This window comes from Brassica rapa, chromosome A01 (assembly GCF_000309985.2).
Source record: "Brassica rapa cultivar Chiifu-401-42 chromosome A01, CAAS_Brap_v3.01, whole genome shotgun sequence".
Classification (NCBI taxonomy): Eukaryota; Viridiplantae; Streptophyta; class Magnoliopsida; order Brassicales; family Brassicaceae; genus Brassica; species Brassica rapa.
In genome coordinates, this window is record NC_024795.2 from 7,201,841 (window position 1) to 7,222,189 (window position 20,349).

Below are 20,349 nucleotides of genomic sequence, written 5' to 3' on the forward strand. Positions count from 1 at the left end.
CAAATTTTAACCGATTATTTCGAATATCGAGAGACCAGTTAAAGCCATTTTAAAAATTAAAATATAGTGGTAATTTTTACAATAACTAGAATCATGCATATGATTTCATAGAATCTTTGTATAAAGCAAATCAACAGTGTGGCATTGTTTACACTTTTGAAATGTAAAAGAAGATATTAGAAAATAATATTCTTTATATTCCTGAATATAAGATTTTTTAGGTAAAACACATTTATTAAAAAAATTACTTTTTATTTAAAAAATATCATTAAATTTTAAATTAAAAACTATTAAACCAAATACAAAATAGAACTATTAAATTTGATTGGTTATACCGTTTTTGATAAAATTAAACTATCTATAAATATGAGAATATACTACATATTGGAATGTAAAAACTATTCTAAACATATATTTAGGAATAGAGGGAGTATTAACGTGTGGACGGTTTCCATATTTGATTAAGCAAGGTTATTATCTCGAGAGAAGAATTAAAGATTCGGTTTATGCTGCTGCTTATTTAGTCAACTCTTCGGTTTAAGATAAATGAGTCATTTTTTCAGTAGACACACCATTACAGTTGTCTTTCATAATTCGTTCACCATTCTTCGTGTTATTATTCAGTTTCTTTTGCAAGAATTATCGTTAAGTGCGTTAAGCATAGCTCTGACTCTGAATCTCATGAGAAACGTAAACTAGGACCCGTTTCAACCTTTTATCCTCGTTCATCACTTTTATATATCAAGCAATTAAGCTCACACATTTTCTTGACCAACATAAAAAGCTTAAGCATTATTATGAAATTCGTCAGAGGATCTTTAAAGAGTAATTGAAAACTAATGAAATCAAATTGTATATGACATAATTAACGCCTTGATTAGCTTTTTCTTTGAAACGACGATCAACACATATGCTACGTGCCAAATACAATCAATATATTACAATAACAGAAAAATATATCACAATTAGTCCTTTTCAAAAAATATATATATATATATATATATATATATATATCACAATTATTATCAGAGATTTGTTGTTATCAAAACTAACAAAAAAAATATTTGTATTTTAAAAATAAAATTTATATTCTAACTTTATATTAAAACAAAAAACCATAGTAAGCAGATGAAGCTTTAAAATATGTAATAGATATATTTGAAATTGCACATATTAAAGATATCAATTACTTCTTCCATTCCATAAAGATAAATTTTTTAATATTTTCACACATATTAAGAAAATACATTAAATTAGCATAATAAATGTATCGTTTTCTGTAATTTTTAATTTTCAATAACTTTTAAACAATAATAATTCAACAAAGTCAATTAATTTTTGAATTTTACAATTTTTTCATAGAAAACACAAAAAAAAAAAATTGTGAAACAAATTTTTTTCTAAAAAGTCTATCTTAATAAAATAGAGGGATATCATTTATGTGGTTTATAGTAACCGGAAGACTTTTGAGACTTTTGATTATAGAAGCAACCGATTACAATTCACAAATTAACAAACGAATCAAGGTGAGAAACAATCCATTGACGTACGGTCAACTAGTATAGGCCCCATACGGGGCCTACATTCGGCCATCATGTACAGTATATCGGAATATTACCAAACTGAAGACAGGTCCAGCTACACTTGTTTCCTTCTTTCCAAAAGTGAACTGATCTTAGATTGTGGGCACTGGTAATGCCGTCAATATAGGGTTGGTAAAGTATAATAGGTTTACTTGTAAGATTTGGGTTTCATGATTGGATTAGAGGAGTCCGACGTTTGTTGCATACAAATCTTTTATCGTCAGATTAAATCAAAAGTATTATGGATGTACGACGCACATGGGTAATAATTCAATTAGAATATCTAATCTGTAACTAATACCAAACACTAGTACTAACATCATTTAACCACTCATTGTTTGAACCGAGTTCGGTCGAAACGAATAAATAGAGGCAAACTTGTCGGTGAGTTATTTCAAAGGCGTTTTATTATTTAGTGAACGACAAGGTTACAACTAAAGAAAGTTTTAAGAAAATAAGACGGCCGGAAAAGTACAAATCGGCAATAATACAAAGTAAATAAAACTTTATTTTTAGCTGCCAAGAAAGTGTGTATATGTTCGGATCCCCTCTTCGTTTTCCCCTCCCCCTTTCCTTTTATAGCCGTTGCCTTATTCTCCCATTCTAGATTAGTCTGACCTAATGGACCTTTTGTAGTGAGTTTGGTCGTTGGCACCGACCAATCCCTCATGGGCCGAGCTGATGCGCTTCTCTAAGACGCCTAGCGGAAAACTAAGCTCTAACTGTCGCTCGGTCGGAAACCGTCGGCATTATCCAACATTTTGAGCCGACTCATTGGATCGAGTCTCTTATTTGATGGGCCTTGGCCCTTGTGAAAGGATGAAATCCATCTCCTACACTTATTCATACCAAATTTTAAATAACATAACTATATCATTCATATCAAAAATTTAATAATACATACAGTGGCAGAACCACGTTAGAAGCAAGGGTGTCAAGTGACCCATATGAAATATATAAAGTTTAGTTTTTAGGCTTATTTTCACATAAAGTTTAGTTTTTAGGCTTATTTTCACAGTTGTCATTGTGGTGAATTGGTCAAAAGCTCTTCTTTTGACCCACATGTCTTAAGTTCAAGTCTCAATTGTATATCTTTTTAACCAATCCTGAATAACTACGACCCATGTCAAGTCAAAATCTAGCTCTACCACTGAATACATATTGACAAAAAATTTAAAGAAATTTAAAGTATAGACTCTAGTGAACAACAACGAACATGTGACAAAAAATCTTATTCTCACAGTGATAAATCAAGAATAAGTTCATCAATCTAAGGAAGTAACAAAACCATTCCCAACTCTTCAACTACATAGTCTTGCTCATCACCATTGATAAAACCCCATTTCATTTCCTTCGCATAAATCTCTCTCTCTTCACGTAAATGTCTTAAGTTCAAGTCTCAATTGTATATCTTTTTAACCAATCCTAAATAATTATGACCCATGTCAAGTCAAAATCTAGCGCCGCCACTTAATACATATTGACATAAATTTTAAATACAGATTCTAGTGAACGGCAACAAACATATGACAAAAAATCTTATTCTCACAGTGATAAATCAAGAAAAAGTTCATCAATCAAGGAAGTAACAAAACCATTCCCCAACTCTTCAACTACATAGTCTTGCTCATCACCATTGATAAAACCCCATTTCATTTCCTTCACATAAATCTCTCTCTTCTCTTCCACTTCCCAACTCATAAACATATACTCTTCTTCTCGTCTCCTCATCAGCCATTCTTCAACAATCTTCACTAACTTATGCTCGTCTCTTGTGTCAGTATTCCCGTCTTCTCTGAAAAAATCTAGCAAAAGATTGTCCACTTTCTGAGACACCAGTAACTGGCTCGGTTCCTCAGTCAATCTAGACTTCAGTAGAGCAAACAAACGGGTTGCTCGGTTTTCGGATTGATTTTCTTCGGTTTCGACCATGGGATGAGAGTCATAATCTTGTCTTTCAACATATTGCTCTATACGTTTCTCTAAATCCACAGGCACAAGTCGTACCAAAGTCTCAAATCTTCTACTCTTCCTCAATAGCTTCTTCCCATGGGTTTCTGTAAATACTATAAAAGGTTAACTTTGCGTTATACAGTATATATAAACAATACTCATTCGTAATGTATTATGTATATAGTCTTATTTGTTTAAACATAAACACATTATATTGAGAATATTACATTATATGATACATAGAAAGAACACAAGCAATGACCTTATACCCTATAATCGAATATTCAAGATGATCATCGGTGAAATTACCTTTATGATGCGAATGAGGAGTTACTACATCATCTTGGAATGTGCATTCCAAAATAGATATCGGACTGAGTTGTTCTTTCTCTTCGTTCACGCATTCCTACATTTTATAGTGGTTCAATTACTTCATTGTTACAAGTAAATTATATAAAGTCAACCCACTTCATGACAACAACACTTTACATATCTCCACATATTCCCAAATCATTACAAGTATTATACTAATTCGGTAATTTCAAAACATTTGGGTTTTAAACTTTTCTTTAACTAGTGCAACTGTGTGGGATATTTCTATAGATTACGAATACAAATTCAGGACCAATTTGCCTTGGTAAGTGAGTGATATCATCCGTAGAATCCGGTTTCGAAGCCACCAAGTCCCTCGGTTTCATCGCAAATACCATTCATTAATCACTTTCTAAAATATAATTCCTCTTAACCCTCACGTGACTCGCACGCATGAACCGACAACTTTAAAAAAACCTAACTCAACTCAGCTTTAAAACTAACACATAGAGAGTACTTTACATGCTAAGCCAAATGACTTGACCTAATGTTTTGCTGTTGTAATAAGTTGGTGAGATGTTTTAATGAATAGAGTTTATCTGTGGTGTGAGTCGTGTGACGTGCTGGATGATAATTGGACAAAAGCTTAATCCTTACTAATAAAAGGGACCTTTTGAGGCTCCATAGAGCGTCCACATCAGCAAAAAAAATTCTCCCGAAAGATGACACGTGGCATAAAATATAGTTTTACATTTTAATATTACTAATTTTCAAAAATTATAAATAATATGAAACATACAACATAAAAAATAGAAAAACTACATTGAACATATGTAAAGTTACCATTTTTCACTTTAAAAAAAAGACGGCTTAATTCCATAATGTAATACTACCGTTTTATAAAAAAACAAAAAACATTATATATAATTTCGAAAATAATAAATATATGTAAACATACAACATAAAAAAATAGAAATACTACATTAAATATAGAGTAATTGGCGTAGATACACTCATAAACTCATGTAATTTGCTATATAACCTTGAGGCTCCATAGAGCGTCCACATAAGCAAAAAAAACTTCTTCCGAAAAATGACACGTGGCATAAAATATAGTTTTACATTTTAATATTACTAATTTTCGAAAATTATAAATAATATTTAAACATACAGCATAAAAAATGAAAAAACTACATTAAACATATGTAAGATTACCATTTTTCACTTGAAAAAAAGACGGCTTATCTCCATAATGTAACATTACCGTTTTATAAAAAAGTCAAAAAACATTATATATAATTTCGAAAATAATAAATATATGTAAATATACAACATAAAAATGGAAATACTACATTAAACATATGTAAGATTACTATTTTACATTTTTATTTTAAAAAATAATATGTAAACATACAACATAAAAAATGGAAAACAACATTAAACATATGTAAGATTACCATTTTTCACTAAAAAAAGACGGTTTATCTCCATAATGTAACATTACTATTTTGTAAAAAAAAACATTATATATAATTTCGAAAATAATAAATAATATGTAAACATACAACATAAAAAATGAAAATACTACATTAAATATAGAGTAATTGGCGTAGATACACCCATGAACTCATGTAATTTGCTATATAATCTTGAGGCTCCATAGAGCGTCCACATAAGCAAAAAAAAACTTCTTCCGAAAGATGACACGTGTCATAAAATATAGTTTTACATTTTAATATTACTAATTTTCGAAAATTATAAATAATATTTAAACATACAGCATAAAAAATGAAAAAAACTACATTAAACATATGTAAGATTACCATTTTTCATTTGAAAAAAGACGGCTTATCTCCATAATGTAACATTACCGTTTTATAAAAAAAATTCAAAAAACATTATATATAATTTCGAAAATAATAAATATATGTAAACATACAACATAAAAATGGAAATACTACATTAAACATATGTAAGATTACTATTTTACATTTTTAAAAATAATATGTAAACATACAACATAAAAAATGGAAAAACAACATTAAACATATGTAAGATTACCAATTTTCACAAAAAAAAAAACGGTTTATCTCCATAATGTAACATTACCATTTTATAAAAAAAGAAAAAAACATAAATATAACTATTTGACAATTTGTCCAGTTCTTCTATTAAACATTGCCGTTTTACATTAAAAATGGAAAAATACATTAAAATTTAAACATATATCTTAAAATATAAAATATAGATATTAACAAAATATAAAATATAAGAAAGAGAAATACAAAATATATAGAAAAATAAATAATAAGTAAATATTATAAATATATAAATATATAAATTATATATACAATAATAAGTAAATGCACAGTTTTCAAAAAAATGGAAAGAGTACATTAAATAAAATGGACATCTATCTTAAAATGGTAGTAAATTATGTAAAAATGAAAATACCACATTAAACAAAAAAAATATAGTTTTACATCAAGAAAGTCTCTATAAAACTCATTATTCTATCAACATCAACCTCACACTATCAAAAAAACTTCATAGCACTCGAGCAAAAAAATGGTTCCACCATCAAATATTGCCGTCCCAAAAACCTTTAATGACCTTGAAGGAGATTTTTTATAACAACAAACTTTTTGTTAGGTGGATTCATTGTTGGAAAACCCGCAACTTCCAAAAGCCAAACTTATTCATGGGAATTGAATTGCTTTTCTTAGACTCAAAGATATTCTTACAAATTTAAATTAATCTAATCCATAATTTTATTGTTAATATTCATACTAACTCTTTCATGATCAAACCATTACAGTTAATAACCATTCAAGCGTTTATCCCGAAACACTTCCTTCCTCGCCGAATCAGGTATTGGTTCATGTTGGTTTAGTATTGTTTTTGGTTTATTAACCGGTTTAGGATGGTCCTATTGTAAATATAATTTAAGATGGTTTAGCATATATTATGCTTAAAATAACTTAAATTAAATAATAGTAATATTATGCTTAAAATATAATTTTAGAGAGTTTTTAAATATAGTTTACAGCACATTATAGGGGATGAATTTAATTCATTAAATTTATTTATTACTTAAAACTAAGTTTTTTAAAAAACATACTGAGTTATAAATATCAATTATGGACTGGTGAGTATAACATGAAGACAAAACTATAAATATTTGATTTTCAAGATAAGAAATTCAGCTTTTATTCAGTTACTCAATATATAATATCTTAAATTATTTTTTTTTAAAATATACATAAATTTATATATATAGATTAATCTTCCAAACTTAAACTATTATATTATATATGAATGATGTTTTTAAATAAAAATAATTTCTGATTAAAAACAAAAATAAAAACAACAAATTGTTATTTTCAAATAATGGAAGTAATTTACATTATACTATCATTTAACAAGTATTAGATATGTTTTGATATATCATTATTTTCTATATCCAGAAAACAATAAATTGTTAAACAGCAATATCATCTAGGTTAAGTATACGAACAACACAAATTCAAACATCAAAAAATATTTACATAAACATTATAATACAATAATTTAATCAAAAAATACAATTCAAAAAACCAATATTCAAAAGAATAGTTATATACTTAATATTTGAAAATCAAAGATATTTTTGCTAAAATTGTACTTACCTGGCCAAGGAGATCGACCATCTTTTTACGGATGGATCGATTGTTGAGCATGTGGTCGATCCGAAAATACTCTACAGTTTAATTAAATATCTAAAACATTTATTTCAACACTCAACGGATAGTTTTGCTAAATATGATAACTAGATAGCCAACAAAATTACAAAAAAGATATTTAAATAGTAAAAAATATGTTAATTTAACGTGTTAAAATTTAAAAATAAATTTTAATTATGACATGCATCTTAACATTTATATAAATATATATATCATACCTTAAATATAAATAATTTAACAATTTAAATTATAAAAATAATAAAAATCCCGGGCGTAGCCCGGGTTAATCCCTAGTAAGATAGCAGAAAAAGCTTTGAAAGTTTGTTAACCAACCAACCTCTCTATTGTCGTTGACAGACGATCTGTCACTGACGAGTGACCCTACAGAATCCCCACTCATCATAACTACTACTCTGTTTCTTGTCTCCTCCCTCTCTTCTCCCACGGCGTCGTTTTGCTTCGACGTCTCAGATTCGCCACTCGACTGAGTCACCTCCGAGTTCGTGAACAACTCGCTGCCAACGCTCGTCGAGTCACCACCGGTGGAGTTTGACAACGTCGCTTCACCGGAAAATGATGCATTGGACGGTTGGTCTAGACTCTCTTTCAGAAACTCACCGAATGTCAATGATCTCCCTCGTTGGATCTTCTGTTCACGTCCCTCAATCTCTCCGTCGTCGACGTTATTAACTTCACGGTGGGAAAGTTTCTTCCAGAGGTTTCTAGAGAAGCTCCTCGAGAACATCCCTTTCTTTCGAGAAGGAGAAGGAGGTTTAACGGAGGAGGAAGGGAACGGCAAGAGTTTAACGGCGCTGAGTAACGCCGTGGAAGCTTTCTTAACGGCGTGACTAAACGCCAGCCCGCAGTTAGAACGCCGTTTGCGGTGGAGTATTCCGGACCGTTTGATCTCGGCGTCGAGGAGACGAGGGAGGGATTTGAAGCCGTTGGATGAGCAAGAAGAGCTGAGATCATCAAGAAGGTAATCTCTCAGACTCAGTGACTTTAATCGTCTCTTGCTCATGGGAAGGTGATGATCGAAGGAAGTGATCGAGGACGCCATTGGAGAAATGAAACTTTTAAGAGCATAAACGTATGAGTGGTGAGAGTAAAGAATGTGAGATAGAGAGCGTTTGCATTAGCATATATTCTAAACCATATAAGAAGAGCTAACTCATAAGGAAAATAAGCTCATGTGTGTGGTTTTGGTAGTTAGTGTAGCCATTTAATATGTTAGTGATCAAGTTAATATGTTTTGTTTCTTATTTCTTTAATCTTTTGAAATTGGAATCACGTATGTTGGATATTTTATTGATTTGATGGAGTAAGAGGTTAGCTTTTTATTTTGATAAATTAGGAGCGGGGAATTGTCATTAAATATTCAAATTAAAAAGTTCCATTACAAAGTAAATGAAAAAATAAATTTTGGCAGATCTAAATTAGTACACAAGGTGTGATTGCTTAGTGATCTGTACTAATATAAATGAAACAACCGAAAACAAAATCATATGCAGATTTGAAAACCTTTGTGTGTAACTCACGGCATCATCTTTAGATAATTAGTATATGTTTTTAGTCTTTTTAAGAAGCAATCAAAGATGTAGTTAAAACGAGCATAATGAAAGGTACCTAAATTTGTTTGGATTTATTTGTTTGGATTTATTTGTTTATGGGTTTAAGAGAGTAAAGACCTCAAGCTAGACCTCTTCATTTCTTCAATAAGACAAGTGACGAGATTTTTGCTTTCATAACCGTACATTTGACCTTAAAACCTTCTTCAGGTGCTCTGTTTCATTCACAAAGTTAAAACAGAACCATTTCATCAGAATGTCCAGTGGGCTTGGTCGTTTTGCCGAGGCTCAGTTCTTCTTTCTTACTCCTCTGGGCTTGTTTTGTTGTTGGCCCGTTTGGGATTCCACACTCTGATTGATTTAAAGTGTTACCTCTTTCTGTAGATGGGTAGTTTGTTTGATTGACACCAAATCTGAACCTGACATCAAATATTAGCTGCCTAGGTAGAGTTTAATAAAAATGGCTGTGATATTAAAGATAGGATGAGAAATAGGTTTCACAAATAAATTCGTAAGAGTAACAATTTCATGCACATAGTTATTATCTATAGTTCAAAATGTTCCGATCGTGAATGTTGGAGGTGAGTTACACACGCCTAGTAAATCATTTTCAATGTCACTCTATTTTTTAATTCTATAATAGAGTAAATTTTGCTATAATGATATTACTTTATAATAGAATTATTTTATTATAAAGTAAAATATAAAGAATTGTTATTTTTTTTACTTTACTTTCAAAGTATAAAGATAACATTTTTCTATATTTTACTCTATAATAGAATAATAATATTATAGAGTAATAGCATTAAAGCAAAAATTACTTCATAATATAATTATTTAATTTTAGAAGAAATTATAGAGGAAACTATAAAGGAAAAATAGAAATTCATTTGATGCACGGTCCAACTTATTTAAAACTTATCAATGGCCCAAAACTCGGAAAGCTAACCGACGAAAATAAAGAAAACAACATTTGACCAAACGATATAGAGTCCTTACTCTCGACAGACGTATTGAACGGCCAGAAAAGTATAGATGATACAGTGATTCGTATTAAATGTCTAGGGACGAGGCAAGTTGAATCTGCGTCGCAAGAAATATATGACCCCATTTTGACAAAAACCAACTATAATATCTCATTATGAAGGACGACAAGTTGTCTTTTGTCTTATGTGTGACGCTCTTTGCTTCTAAAAGAAGACTTTTACTAACCACACAAAAGACCAACTTTCCTCACGAGCGAATAGAGAATATAATTTATTTAAGCGATCTCAATTCTCTTGTGAGAGAGAACTCGATTCGAACATCGAACTCACTTCACTTTAAACTCCCTTTTACTTTGATTTATTTCTAATATAAACGAGATTTCCGATCCACTTTGTCCTTTAATCATTTCTTAAATATAAACCCAAACTCACTCTTGAACAGTGAATGATGAGCGAAATTTACAGTCACATATGCATGCATACAATGGAATTGTCAAACTACGTCTTTGGTGTAATCGGCTGAAATATTCCAAAATTACTGAGTAAAAAAGGATATTCACGTCAGTTCTAAGGCACTAGGGGACAAAGTCTGATATCCATAACTTCGAGTATTTGAGAAACTAATGGTTTCCCCCTTTTTATCTCAATAACAGAATGTATCATAGTTTGGTGTTCTTGGAAATATGTTTGTTTAAGCTTCTTCTTTTGTTTTTTTAATTAGTTAAGCTCTAAAGACCTAGAATTTATCTTGTTTGGATATAACATATAGAACAAGAGATGGATACCTATAGTTTAATACCACAATTATGTTCACTGGAAACAATATACATAACTATTTTCATTCGTCGTAAACTAAGATATCACTATTTTAAACGTTAAAATAGTTGTATAGTTTATCAATGCTAGTCAATATTATAACTGATAGAAACAAATTTACAACATATTATAAACTTAGAAGATAATAAAATATATTTGCATTTTAAGAATTTAAAAGGGATTTAGTCTATAAACTTAGAAGATCATAAACTAAAATTGAATTTCAAACAATTTTATAAGATATACGTAATTGATATCTTAGCTCTCCCACGATGCATTTTATTATTATTATTATTATTATTATTATTTTGACCGAAACACATTCTATTGTTAGAATAATGAATACAGGACCACCCTTAGTTTATTAAAACATAACAATTGAATAATATGGAGTACTATACTTACTCTATGCTTATCGGATAATGGTTTATATCATAAACCGAGGTCGAAAAACGACAGGACAAGAAGGTTTGTTTAGTTAAGCTACATGCATGAGAATGCATGAACTAGACATTTATAACTTATACCTTTAGGATTCCTCCTATTACTTAGGATCTTTATGGTCTTGATTCCTTCTATGCTGAAGATATTATAATTTTTTGTACATTTTTGACAATGTTACACCTTTTGTTTCGCAAGATATTGTTGTTTTATTACCTGATCATACTTCATACTGTTTCTAGAACGTATATGGATAAATACCATTAAATATCCAGTATATTGATTATAATATACTAGATATATTTTACTTACGCAAATAGGATGATGAAAATATTCACTAAATTGATTGTAAAGTATAATGATATATAAAATATATATACATATAGAAAATGTATAAATAGTATATCAAATTTAGAAGATTAAAATTCACTAAAAAAGGTTTTAGACAATTGATATCCACTATACTTAAAATTTGAATATTTTTGTCTAAAACCTTTTTAATAAATAATTAAATATTTTAAATTTGATATACTGTTTATACATTTTCTATATGTAGGATATACTATTTATACATTTTCTATATGTATATGTATTTTAGATATCATTATACTTTACAATCAGTTTAATGAATATTTTCATCATCCTATTTGCGAAAGTAAAATATTTTGAATATTAAAAAAGGTTTTAGACAATCTTTTAAATATTAAAAAAGGTTTCAATGTTTTAAGCAAAAAGGAAATTTGAATTTTTTTGGTATTACATTTTGTGTCAAACGTAGCATTTATTCGAACAATTAATATTTAAGTATTTAACTGTTGTGTGTACTGATCAAATCAAATTTTAGCTATATACAATTGAATATATATATAAAGTGAAATTTATATTTGTGTAATATAACCAATTTGATCGCATTATCTCGTAATCCATTTACAGTTAACATGTATGCGTTCGACAAAAAGACATTGACAGGGTGCACAATTATTAACTGGTTAGGAACTTTAAGTATAGATCCTAGGTTACCTTAACCTAGTCTTCAAGAAAATGTTTAGAATGCAACATTATTAATATAATTTTTCTTATTATTAAGCATAATCAACATTTCATAATTTAATCCGTGATTTATTCTTGCGCTAATGAAATATGTGTAAGTTCTCTTTGGTTCATATTCTCGGTCACTTAGAGATTTACAAAGTGACAATATCCTATAAAGTTTATGGAACTTTTAAAGTTATCATTATATATATATATATATATATATATATATATATTTGAAAACTCTTTATCATTATATTTTCTGTTAAAACTATGTAAATTTTATTTCTTATCATATAATTTCTCCTTTGGGAACATCAGTTTCTATTTGCAGTTGTGCATTCTTTTTTATAATGTAATAATTTAATGTCATATAATAAACGATCGACATAACTCGTGATAAGATAACATAGTTTTTGTTCCCACCATCCTCAACTAAGCTATATATTAATGGTCCACATTCTATAGAGGTGAAGCATGTGACGTTACAATAATACCTATGCAAAAATAATAATGTATATTCCATATATATATCAAAACTCATAAAGTATTTCATTAAAAACTTAATTATGAAAGCAAACCATCCTTTTTTGCCAAACTATAATTTCCCCACTCGACATATGAATAGAGTGGTCCAATATATTATAATGGAATTTTTATAATGAAAATTAAAAACATGTATTATAGGACTTTATTCCAAGTATCAACATCTTCAAAAAATTTATATAAAATCGTCCAGAATTTTCAATATATTTGGTAACAACTTGGTATTAATCTTTACAGCTATACTTAATTAATTTATAATATGGATTCACAAAAATAAAAACGAAATTGTATTATATAGAAAAGAATGATAAGTTGTTTCAAAAAGTATAATAAAAATAATAATAATGATAAGTTTCTTATATTATTGGTCGAACATGGAACTACTTGAATCAGTGTTATACTATCGCAAATTTTACACCAGGCCGCCCAGTGGGTTCAATTCTGACGACGATCGGTCATCTTTACCTATTTCTCACGAACTGATCAATTTTCTATTTGTTTATATTAGATGAAATAGTAATCCTCTAGTATCCAGATTTAAATGTAATAAGCTTTGACACTTGTTGTTGAACTATTAAAGTGGAGACAAGACACGAGTCAATTTGTTACTCTATATTTTTATAATTAAAAAAAAAAGAATTCCCTAAAACGTCTCAAGTCTTATCTTTAGGAACTCAATTTCTACTTAGTTGTGTATCTAACAATTAAATTGCATGCATTGCAAATCTAGAATTCATTTATACAATTTAAGCCAAATTTTATGGACCAAAACCCAGCTAAAAGAACATTCCAGTCAATGTATAAGACTTGTAGCTTGTCATTTTGTAAGAAACCATTTCCACAAATGAAAATAATAATAATAATCCAAATAAACGTAAATAAAAGAAAATAATTCCAAATAGACATACAAAAAGGTATTTTCTTGGAAACTTATTTTATTTTGTAATTCCCAAAAGAAAATAAATAAAATACTATCTCTAGTAGGAAGATGCGTCATAACTATGACATAATGGCTGGTCAAAAACCGTCAAAATAGTTATGTTATAATTAAGGAAAACAAAATATACTAAAACTTAATTCTTCAGTCAAATAACATCTCTTGTTTCCTTTATCACTTTGTCTAAGCTTAAGTTGTGACTTAATTTGAAACTTATAACACGAATTTTCACATATCGACCAACACCTTCATTCCCTTCTTCTCTCTCTCTCGAACCTGCAGTCATGGCTGCTCCTTTGATCCTCAAGTACCATAAAGATCACCAACAAGATCCAAACCCGAACCCGACCCGCCTCTCCTCTTCGATCCAAGAAGCCAAATCAATCGCCAAAATATCCCTCCCAATAATCTTAACCGGTTTACTCCTCTACTCTCGCTCAATGATCTCAATGCTTTTCCTCGGCCGTCTCAACGATCTCCCTGCTCTCTCCGGCGGCTCACTCGCCCTCGGCTTCGCCAACATCACCGGCTATTCTCTCCTGTCCGGTCTCTCCACCGGTATGGAACCCATCTGCGTTCAAGCCTTTGGCGCCAAAAGATTCAAACTCTTAGGCCTCGCTTTGCAAAGAACCATACTGTTGCTCCTCCTCTGTTCCCTTCCCGTCTCCATCCTCTGGCTCAACATCAAGAATATCCTTTTATTCTTCGGACAAGACCAAGAAATCTCGGACAAAGCAGAGATATTTATCCTCTTCTCTCTCCCTGATCTGTTTCTCCAATCATTCTTGCATCCTCTCCGTATCTACCTCCGATCTCAATCCATCACTCTTCCTCTTACATACTCTGCCTTCTTCGCTGTACTCCTCCACATTCCGATCAACTACCTTCTCGTTTCTTCCTTCGGTCTCGGCCTTAAAGGAGTTGCATTAGGAGCAATCTGGAGTAATGTTAACCTACTAGGGTTTCTGATCATCTACATCGTGTTTTCGGGTGTTTACGAGAAGACTTGGGGAGGCTTCTCAATGGATTGCTTTAAAGGGTGGAGATCTTTACTAACGTTAGCAATCCCTAGCTGCGTCTCGGTTTGTCTAGAATGGTGGTGGTACGAAATAATGATTCTTCTTTGTGGACTGTTACTTCACCCGCAAGCAACCGTCGCGTCTATGGGAATCTTGATCCAGACCACCGCTTTGATCTACATTTTCCCTTCATCTCTCAGTTTCAGTGTCTCAACACGCGTCGGGAACGAGCTAGGCGCGAACCAGCCTGATAAAGCAAGGATAGCCGCGAGGACCGGTCTCTTTTTAAGCCTAGGTTTAGGGTTTTTCGCCATGTTTTTCGCTTTTATGGTGAGGAATTGTTGGGCTAGATTGTTCACTGATGAGGAAGAGATTTTGAAGTTGACTTCCACGGTCTTACCGATCATAGGGCTATGCGAGCTAGGGAACTGTCCTCAGACAACAATGTGTGGTGTTTTGAGAGGAAGTGCTAGACCTAAATTAGGAGCAAACATTAACTTGTGTTGTTTCTACTTTGTGGGGATGCCTGTGGCTATATGGTTAAGTTTCTTTGGTGGGTTTGACTTCAAGGGACTGTGGCTTGGTCTCTTTGCAGCTCAAGGCTCGTGCCTTGTTTCGATGTTGGTCGTGTTGGCTAAGACTGATTGGGAAGCTGAGGTTCATAGGGCAAAAGAACTCATGAGTAGTTCATGTGATGGCGATGGTGAATATGATGATGACGATAGCGGAAGTAATACGATGCCTCTTCTGTTGGATATAGAAGAATGTGGGAACAACAAGCATTTGAATGTGGTCTAAATCTTTGTCTCCTTGTTTGATTTGTTGGCAGTGGCACTAACTAAATTTGTTTTCATTGTAAACTCTCTAATTCATTATTTCAGAAAACACTTCAAACATTTGAAATCATTTGATTTTAAAACTATTATGTAAACTATTATGGCATCATATGAGCAAAGCATATGATAGAGTAGAATGGGATTTTATTGAGGCTTTATTGCAGAAAATGGGTTTTGATCTTCATTGGATTAAATTGATGATGGAATGCATTTCATCGGTCCAATATCGGGTTCTTATAAATGGTCAACCCCGTGGCCTCATTGTTCCACATAGAGGTCTACGTCAAGGAGATCCTTTATCGCCTTATTTATTTATTCTCTGCACTGAGATTTTAATTGCAAACATAAAAAAGGCGGAGAGAGAGAAACAAATTACAGGGATGAAGGTAGCTAGAGCTTGCCCATCGATTTTTCATTTGCTTTTTGCGGATGATAGTCTCTTCTTTTGTAAAGCTCAAAAGGAAGAGTGTCAAACCATCCTTAGGATTTTAAAGGATTATGAGGCAGTCTCAGGCCAGCTAATAAATTTTGATAAATCTTCCATTCAATTTGGATATAAGATTGAAGAACCTGTCAGACAGGAATTAAGAGATATTTTGGGTATTCAGAATCTTGGAGGAATGGGATCATATCTTGGTCTTCCAGAAAATCTGGAGGGATCAAAGATTCAAGTTTTTAGTTTTGTTCAGGATCGTTTAAATAATAGAGTAAATTGATGGACTTTCAAGTTTTTTACAAAAGGGGGAAAAAAGTGATTATTAAGTCGGTGATCACGGCATTACCAAATCATTCGATGTCATGTTATCGATTACCTAAAGCAACGGTGAAAAAACTAACAAGTGCGGTATCACAATTTTGGTGGAGCCCAGGGGGAAGCACAAGAGGAATGCACTGGAAATCATGGGACAAGGTATGTGCAGATAAGGAGGAAGGTGGCTTAGGTTTTAAAGATATCACTGATTTCAACACAGCAATGCTTGGTAAACAGTTATGGCGTCTGATAGAGAAGCCAAATACTTTATTTTCTCGAGTATTCAAAGGTCGGTATTATAGGAATGCTTCACCTTTGGAACCGATTCGCTCATATTCTCCGTCATATGGCTGGCGGAGTATTGTTTCTGCTAGATCTCTGGTTAGCAAAGGACTAATCAAAAGGGTGGGATCAGGATCTTCTATATCAGTATGGAATGACCCTTGGCTCCCAACCACTCGCCCGAGACCAGCTAATAAAAATCAACACAATCTATATCCCCATCTTACAGTAGAGTCCCTCATTGACTCTACCTCGCGTACTTGGAATTTAGAGGTAATTCGGGCTTTGGTGGATCCTCAGGATGCAAAACTTATAGAAAGTATTCCACTAAGTAGGAATCAGAGGGTGGATAGAGAGGGATGGCACTTTACAAAAAATGGAAAATATACGGTTAAATCAGGATATCAGGTAGAACGGATTTATCCAGACAAAGAAAAACCACCATTACTGATTGGTCCCACGGTTGATGTTTTGAAGGCTTACTGCTGGAAAATACGGTGTCCACCAAAGCTAAAGCATTTTCTATGGCAATTAGTGACAGGATGCATAGCAGTTCGGAAGAATTTACAAGTAAGGGGGATTCAAGGGGATATTTGTTGTACCCGATGTGGAGCTCCTGAGGAATCAATAAATCATGTATTTTTTGAATGTCCTCCAGCTCTCCAGGTTTGGGCTCTTTCGAAGATACCATCAAACCCAGTCTATTTTCCAACAAGTTCCCTATTCACAAATATGGATCATCTATTCTGGAGAGTTCTCCCGCAGATGGAGGATCACCAGTTTGCATGGATTCTATGGTATATCTGGAAAGGTAGGAATAATAAAGTTTTCAGCAACTTGGATATAGATCCTATGGATACGATTAAATTGGCGGAAACAGAATCAACATTATGGGCTGAGGCACAAGTAGTAAATGACCAAAGGATGCTAACACCAAGAATAGGCACGGTATTGTCGTCGATCCCAGGAAGATGGTGTTTTACGGATGGCTCGTGGAAGGAGGGTACTAGATTTTCAGGACAAGGTTGGCTTAGTACTTTGGAAGGTTTCGATGGATTACTGGGGGCGAGGAATGTAAGGGCTAGTCTTTCGCCTCTTCATGCGGAGATGGAAGCACTTTTATGGGCAATGGAATGCATGAGGAACTTACGTCAATTTCAGGTTACGTTTGCAACGGATTGTTCTCAATTGGTGAAGATGGTTTCGGAACCAGAAGAATGACCAGCTTTTGCAACTTATTTGGAAGATATCAAGACCCTGAAAGAGAGTTTCATGCGATCAGAAATAATCTATGTACCACGGACGCAAAATACAAAGGCGGATAGTCTAGCACGCTGTGCTAGAAAACAACCGTCTTTCGTCGTTCACATGGATGCAGATCACCCGGTTTGGTTCACAGAGTCAATATGAGTCTGTATTGTTGATGACAAAAAAAAAAAAAGAAGTTAATATTCCCTTGTTGAAAGCAATGTAAAAGTGATTAGATGTAAATCTTATAACATGTCTCATGTCATTAAATATCATTGGGCGTGACTTGTTTCATGAAAATGACTTTTAAAACTGAGTTCTCTATGTCAAGTGGTTTGTGTTTATATAATGTAAATGTGTATGTATATATATGAATCTGGTTAAGCAATTAAAGGACAAGATAGAAGTTGGTTTCGTTGCCGGGAAATTCTTGTGCAAGAGAAAGAAAAAGAAGACTTCTGTTATTACATCAAACAGCCTGAACAAGTGTTTGGTGGTCCTCCATGCACTCGTGGGTTTACGCGCCTAAGCGCGTGTAAATAACATAAAGAGTTGTGATTCTTTGACGACGGCAAGAAATATTAACGTCTCCGTCAAGGTAGCCGACGACGTGAACGACCCGCTTTTCTTTTGTCTTCTTCATCGTTTACTCTCTTTTACTCCACTAAAATCGCCGACTTGACCCGATAAGCCGACCCGCTTCAGTCCACGTAATTAGAAAATATAATATTAAAAATTTGGATTCACACTTTACTTGTAGAAATATATTATTTCCCACTAATTAGTTTGAAATATCTATGCGAATGACAGAAGTGCATCTGGTGGTAACTAATTAGTTTGCTGTTTTTTTAGTATCCGCCTTTGTAGGCGTGGATGTGTAGTTGGATGAGTCTTTCTAACCCATTTTTGTAGTGGTTGTGATGCAAGCTGTGTTGCTTGGAGGTGTTGTTGTATGGAACCAAGTTAATATATATATGATTTCAAGTTGGGAAAAAAAAATATATTATTTCCCACTGTTAGACTAAGAATGTAACAAAGTCATGGTGTTGTTAGAAAGGAACAAAAAAGACCCATAAGATGAAGCAAGAAGAAATGCAATTAGTTTTGAATTTGCCACTAAAATCAAACTTTTCTTTTCCTCAAGTGTGCCAACTTGCTGTTATATAAACGTAGCTTCTGATGTCTTTCAACCTCCATCACCTCTTTTTTTTTCTTGAAACCCACAACCTCCATCACCTCACTTCTTTTATTTCCTTTAATTATTTTGGCCACCTATATATTTTTTTTGTTGAAAAACAGTTTAGAGATTATTTTTTATAGCATTCATTTTAGGGTTAATCGGTGGAATAACCATGATTAATTTTTTTGAAAAAATAACCATAACAAAAAATTGTTAGAGGTGAGAAAATAATTATGCATAAGTGTGGACGCTTCTCTCCTTCACAATAAGTTAGTATGTGACACAAGTAGTAGGGTTCACACTAGCAAGTGTAGAGTGAAGCCTAATATGTTATAGATGTGTATGCTATTCTATTTATATATCCCATAATTGTATGGTATGCTAACGACATTGCTTAAATTCTAGGTTTCATATATTATGGTGTACAATATATAATAAATGGAACGACAAATATATACTATGCCATAAGAACTTGATTGCAGAAACATTCACATTGCTAAAATCTAGACTCTTATTTGGAGAGTTATTAGGCTTGATAAAGAATGACAATTGTACTACACTATATGTGTTGACAAAATAGTATAGCATATTTCATTTATACCAATAACATATTATTAAGCATAATTGTCTTACTGACTGCACTAGTCAGACCAAACAAAAGAAAAATTTCCAACCCACGGAACACAATGAAGACCAATACATAGTACAATCTCTAATTACAAACTGTCCAAGTGAAATCAAACAAAACAAATTAAAAAAAGAGGAGAGAGAAAGGAATCGAGAGAAAAGATGAAGCTCCAAACAGAGAGAAAGAGAGTTGAAATGTTACTTTTCTTTTCTAGGTTTTCTAAATAGAATAGAATACAATCTTGTATTAACTCATTTGAAGATAAAATTAAGGATATTGGGTAGAGAGAGGGAGCGAGCGATGAGGTAGAGATAAGGAGATAGAGAGAGATATATATGGGTAAATAGAAGAAAAAAGAGATTGAGTAGAGAGGGAGGAAGATAGGAGGTTGAGAGAATTGTAATGTTGCATTTTTATTTTATGATTTCTAAATAGAATATAATACGATAAAATATTGTCTCTTTTGTTTAGAAGGGGAGAGAGAAATAGAGAGAGTGAGGGAGATAGAT

The 20,349-nt window shown here is 32.1% G+C and overlaps 2 protein-coding genes across 3 annotated transcripts; one reads left to right on the forward strand and one right to left on the reverse strand.

The window, feature by feature from the left end:
• Positions 1-3,053: 3,053 nt before the first annotated feature.
• Positions 3,054-8,889, reverse strand: LOC103860717. 2 transcript variants are annotated; one of them, XM_009138387.3, is made up of 3 exons: positions 7,908-8,889; positions 3,846-3,942; positions 3,054-3,640 (listed from the first exon to the last, which is right to left on the reverse strand). In XM_009138387.3, exons 1-3 carry the CDS (start codon positions 8,628-8,630, stop codon positions 3,129-3,131), a joined length of 1,332 nt encoding a protein of 443 aa, XP_009136635.1. In that variant the 5' UTR covers positions 8,631-8,889; the 3' UTR covers positions 3,054-3,128. The 2 variants fall into 2 exon arrangements, with proteins under 2 accessions (XP_009136635.1, XP_009136627.1); XM_009138379.3 differs by having other exon boundaries at positions 3,054-3,649.
• A 290-nt stretch (positions 8,890-9,179) lies between these two features.
• LOC103860734 (protein DETOXIFICATION 49) lies at positions 9,180-20,028 on the forward strand. Its single transcript, XM_033288128.1, has one exon. The coding sequence runs from the start codon at positions 14,181-14,183 to the stop codon at positions 15,711-15,713; it is 1,533 nt and encodes a 510-aa protein (XP_033144019.1). The 5' UTR covers positions 9,180-14,180; the 3' UTR covers positions 15,714-20,028.
• The last annotated feature ends 321 nt before the right edge of the window (positions 20,029-20,349 follow it).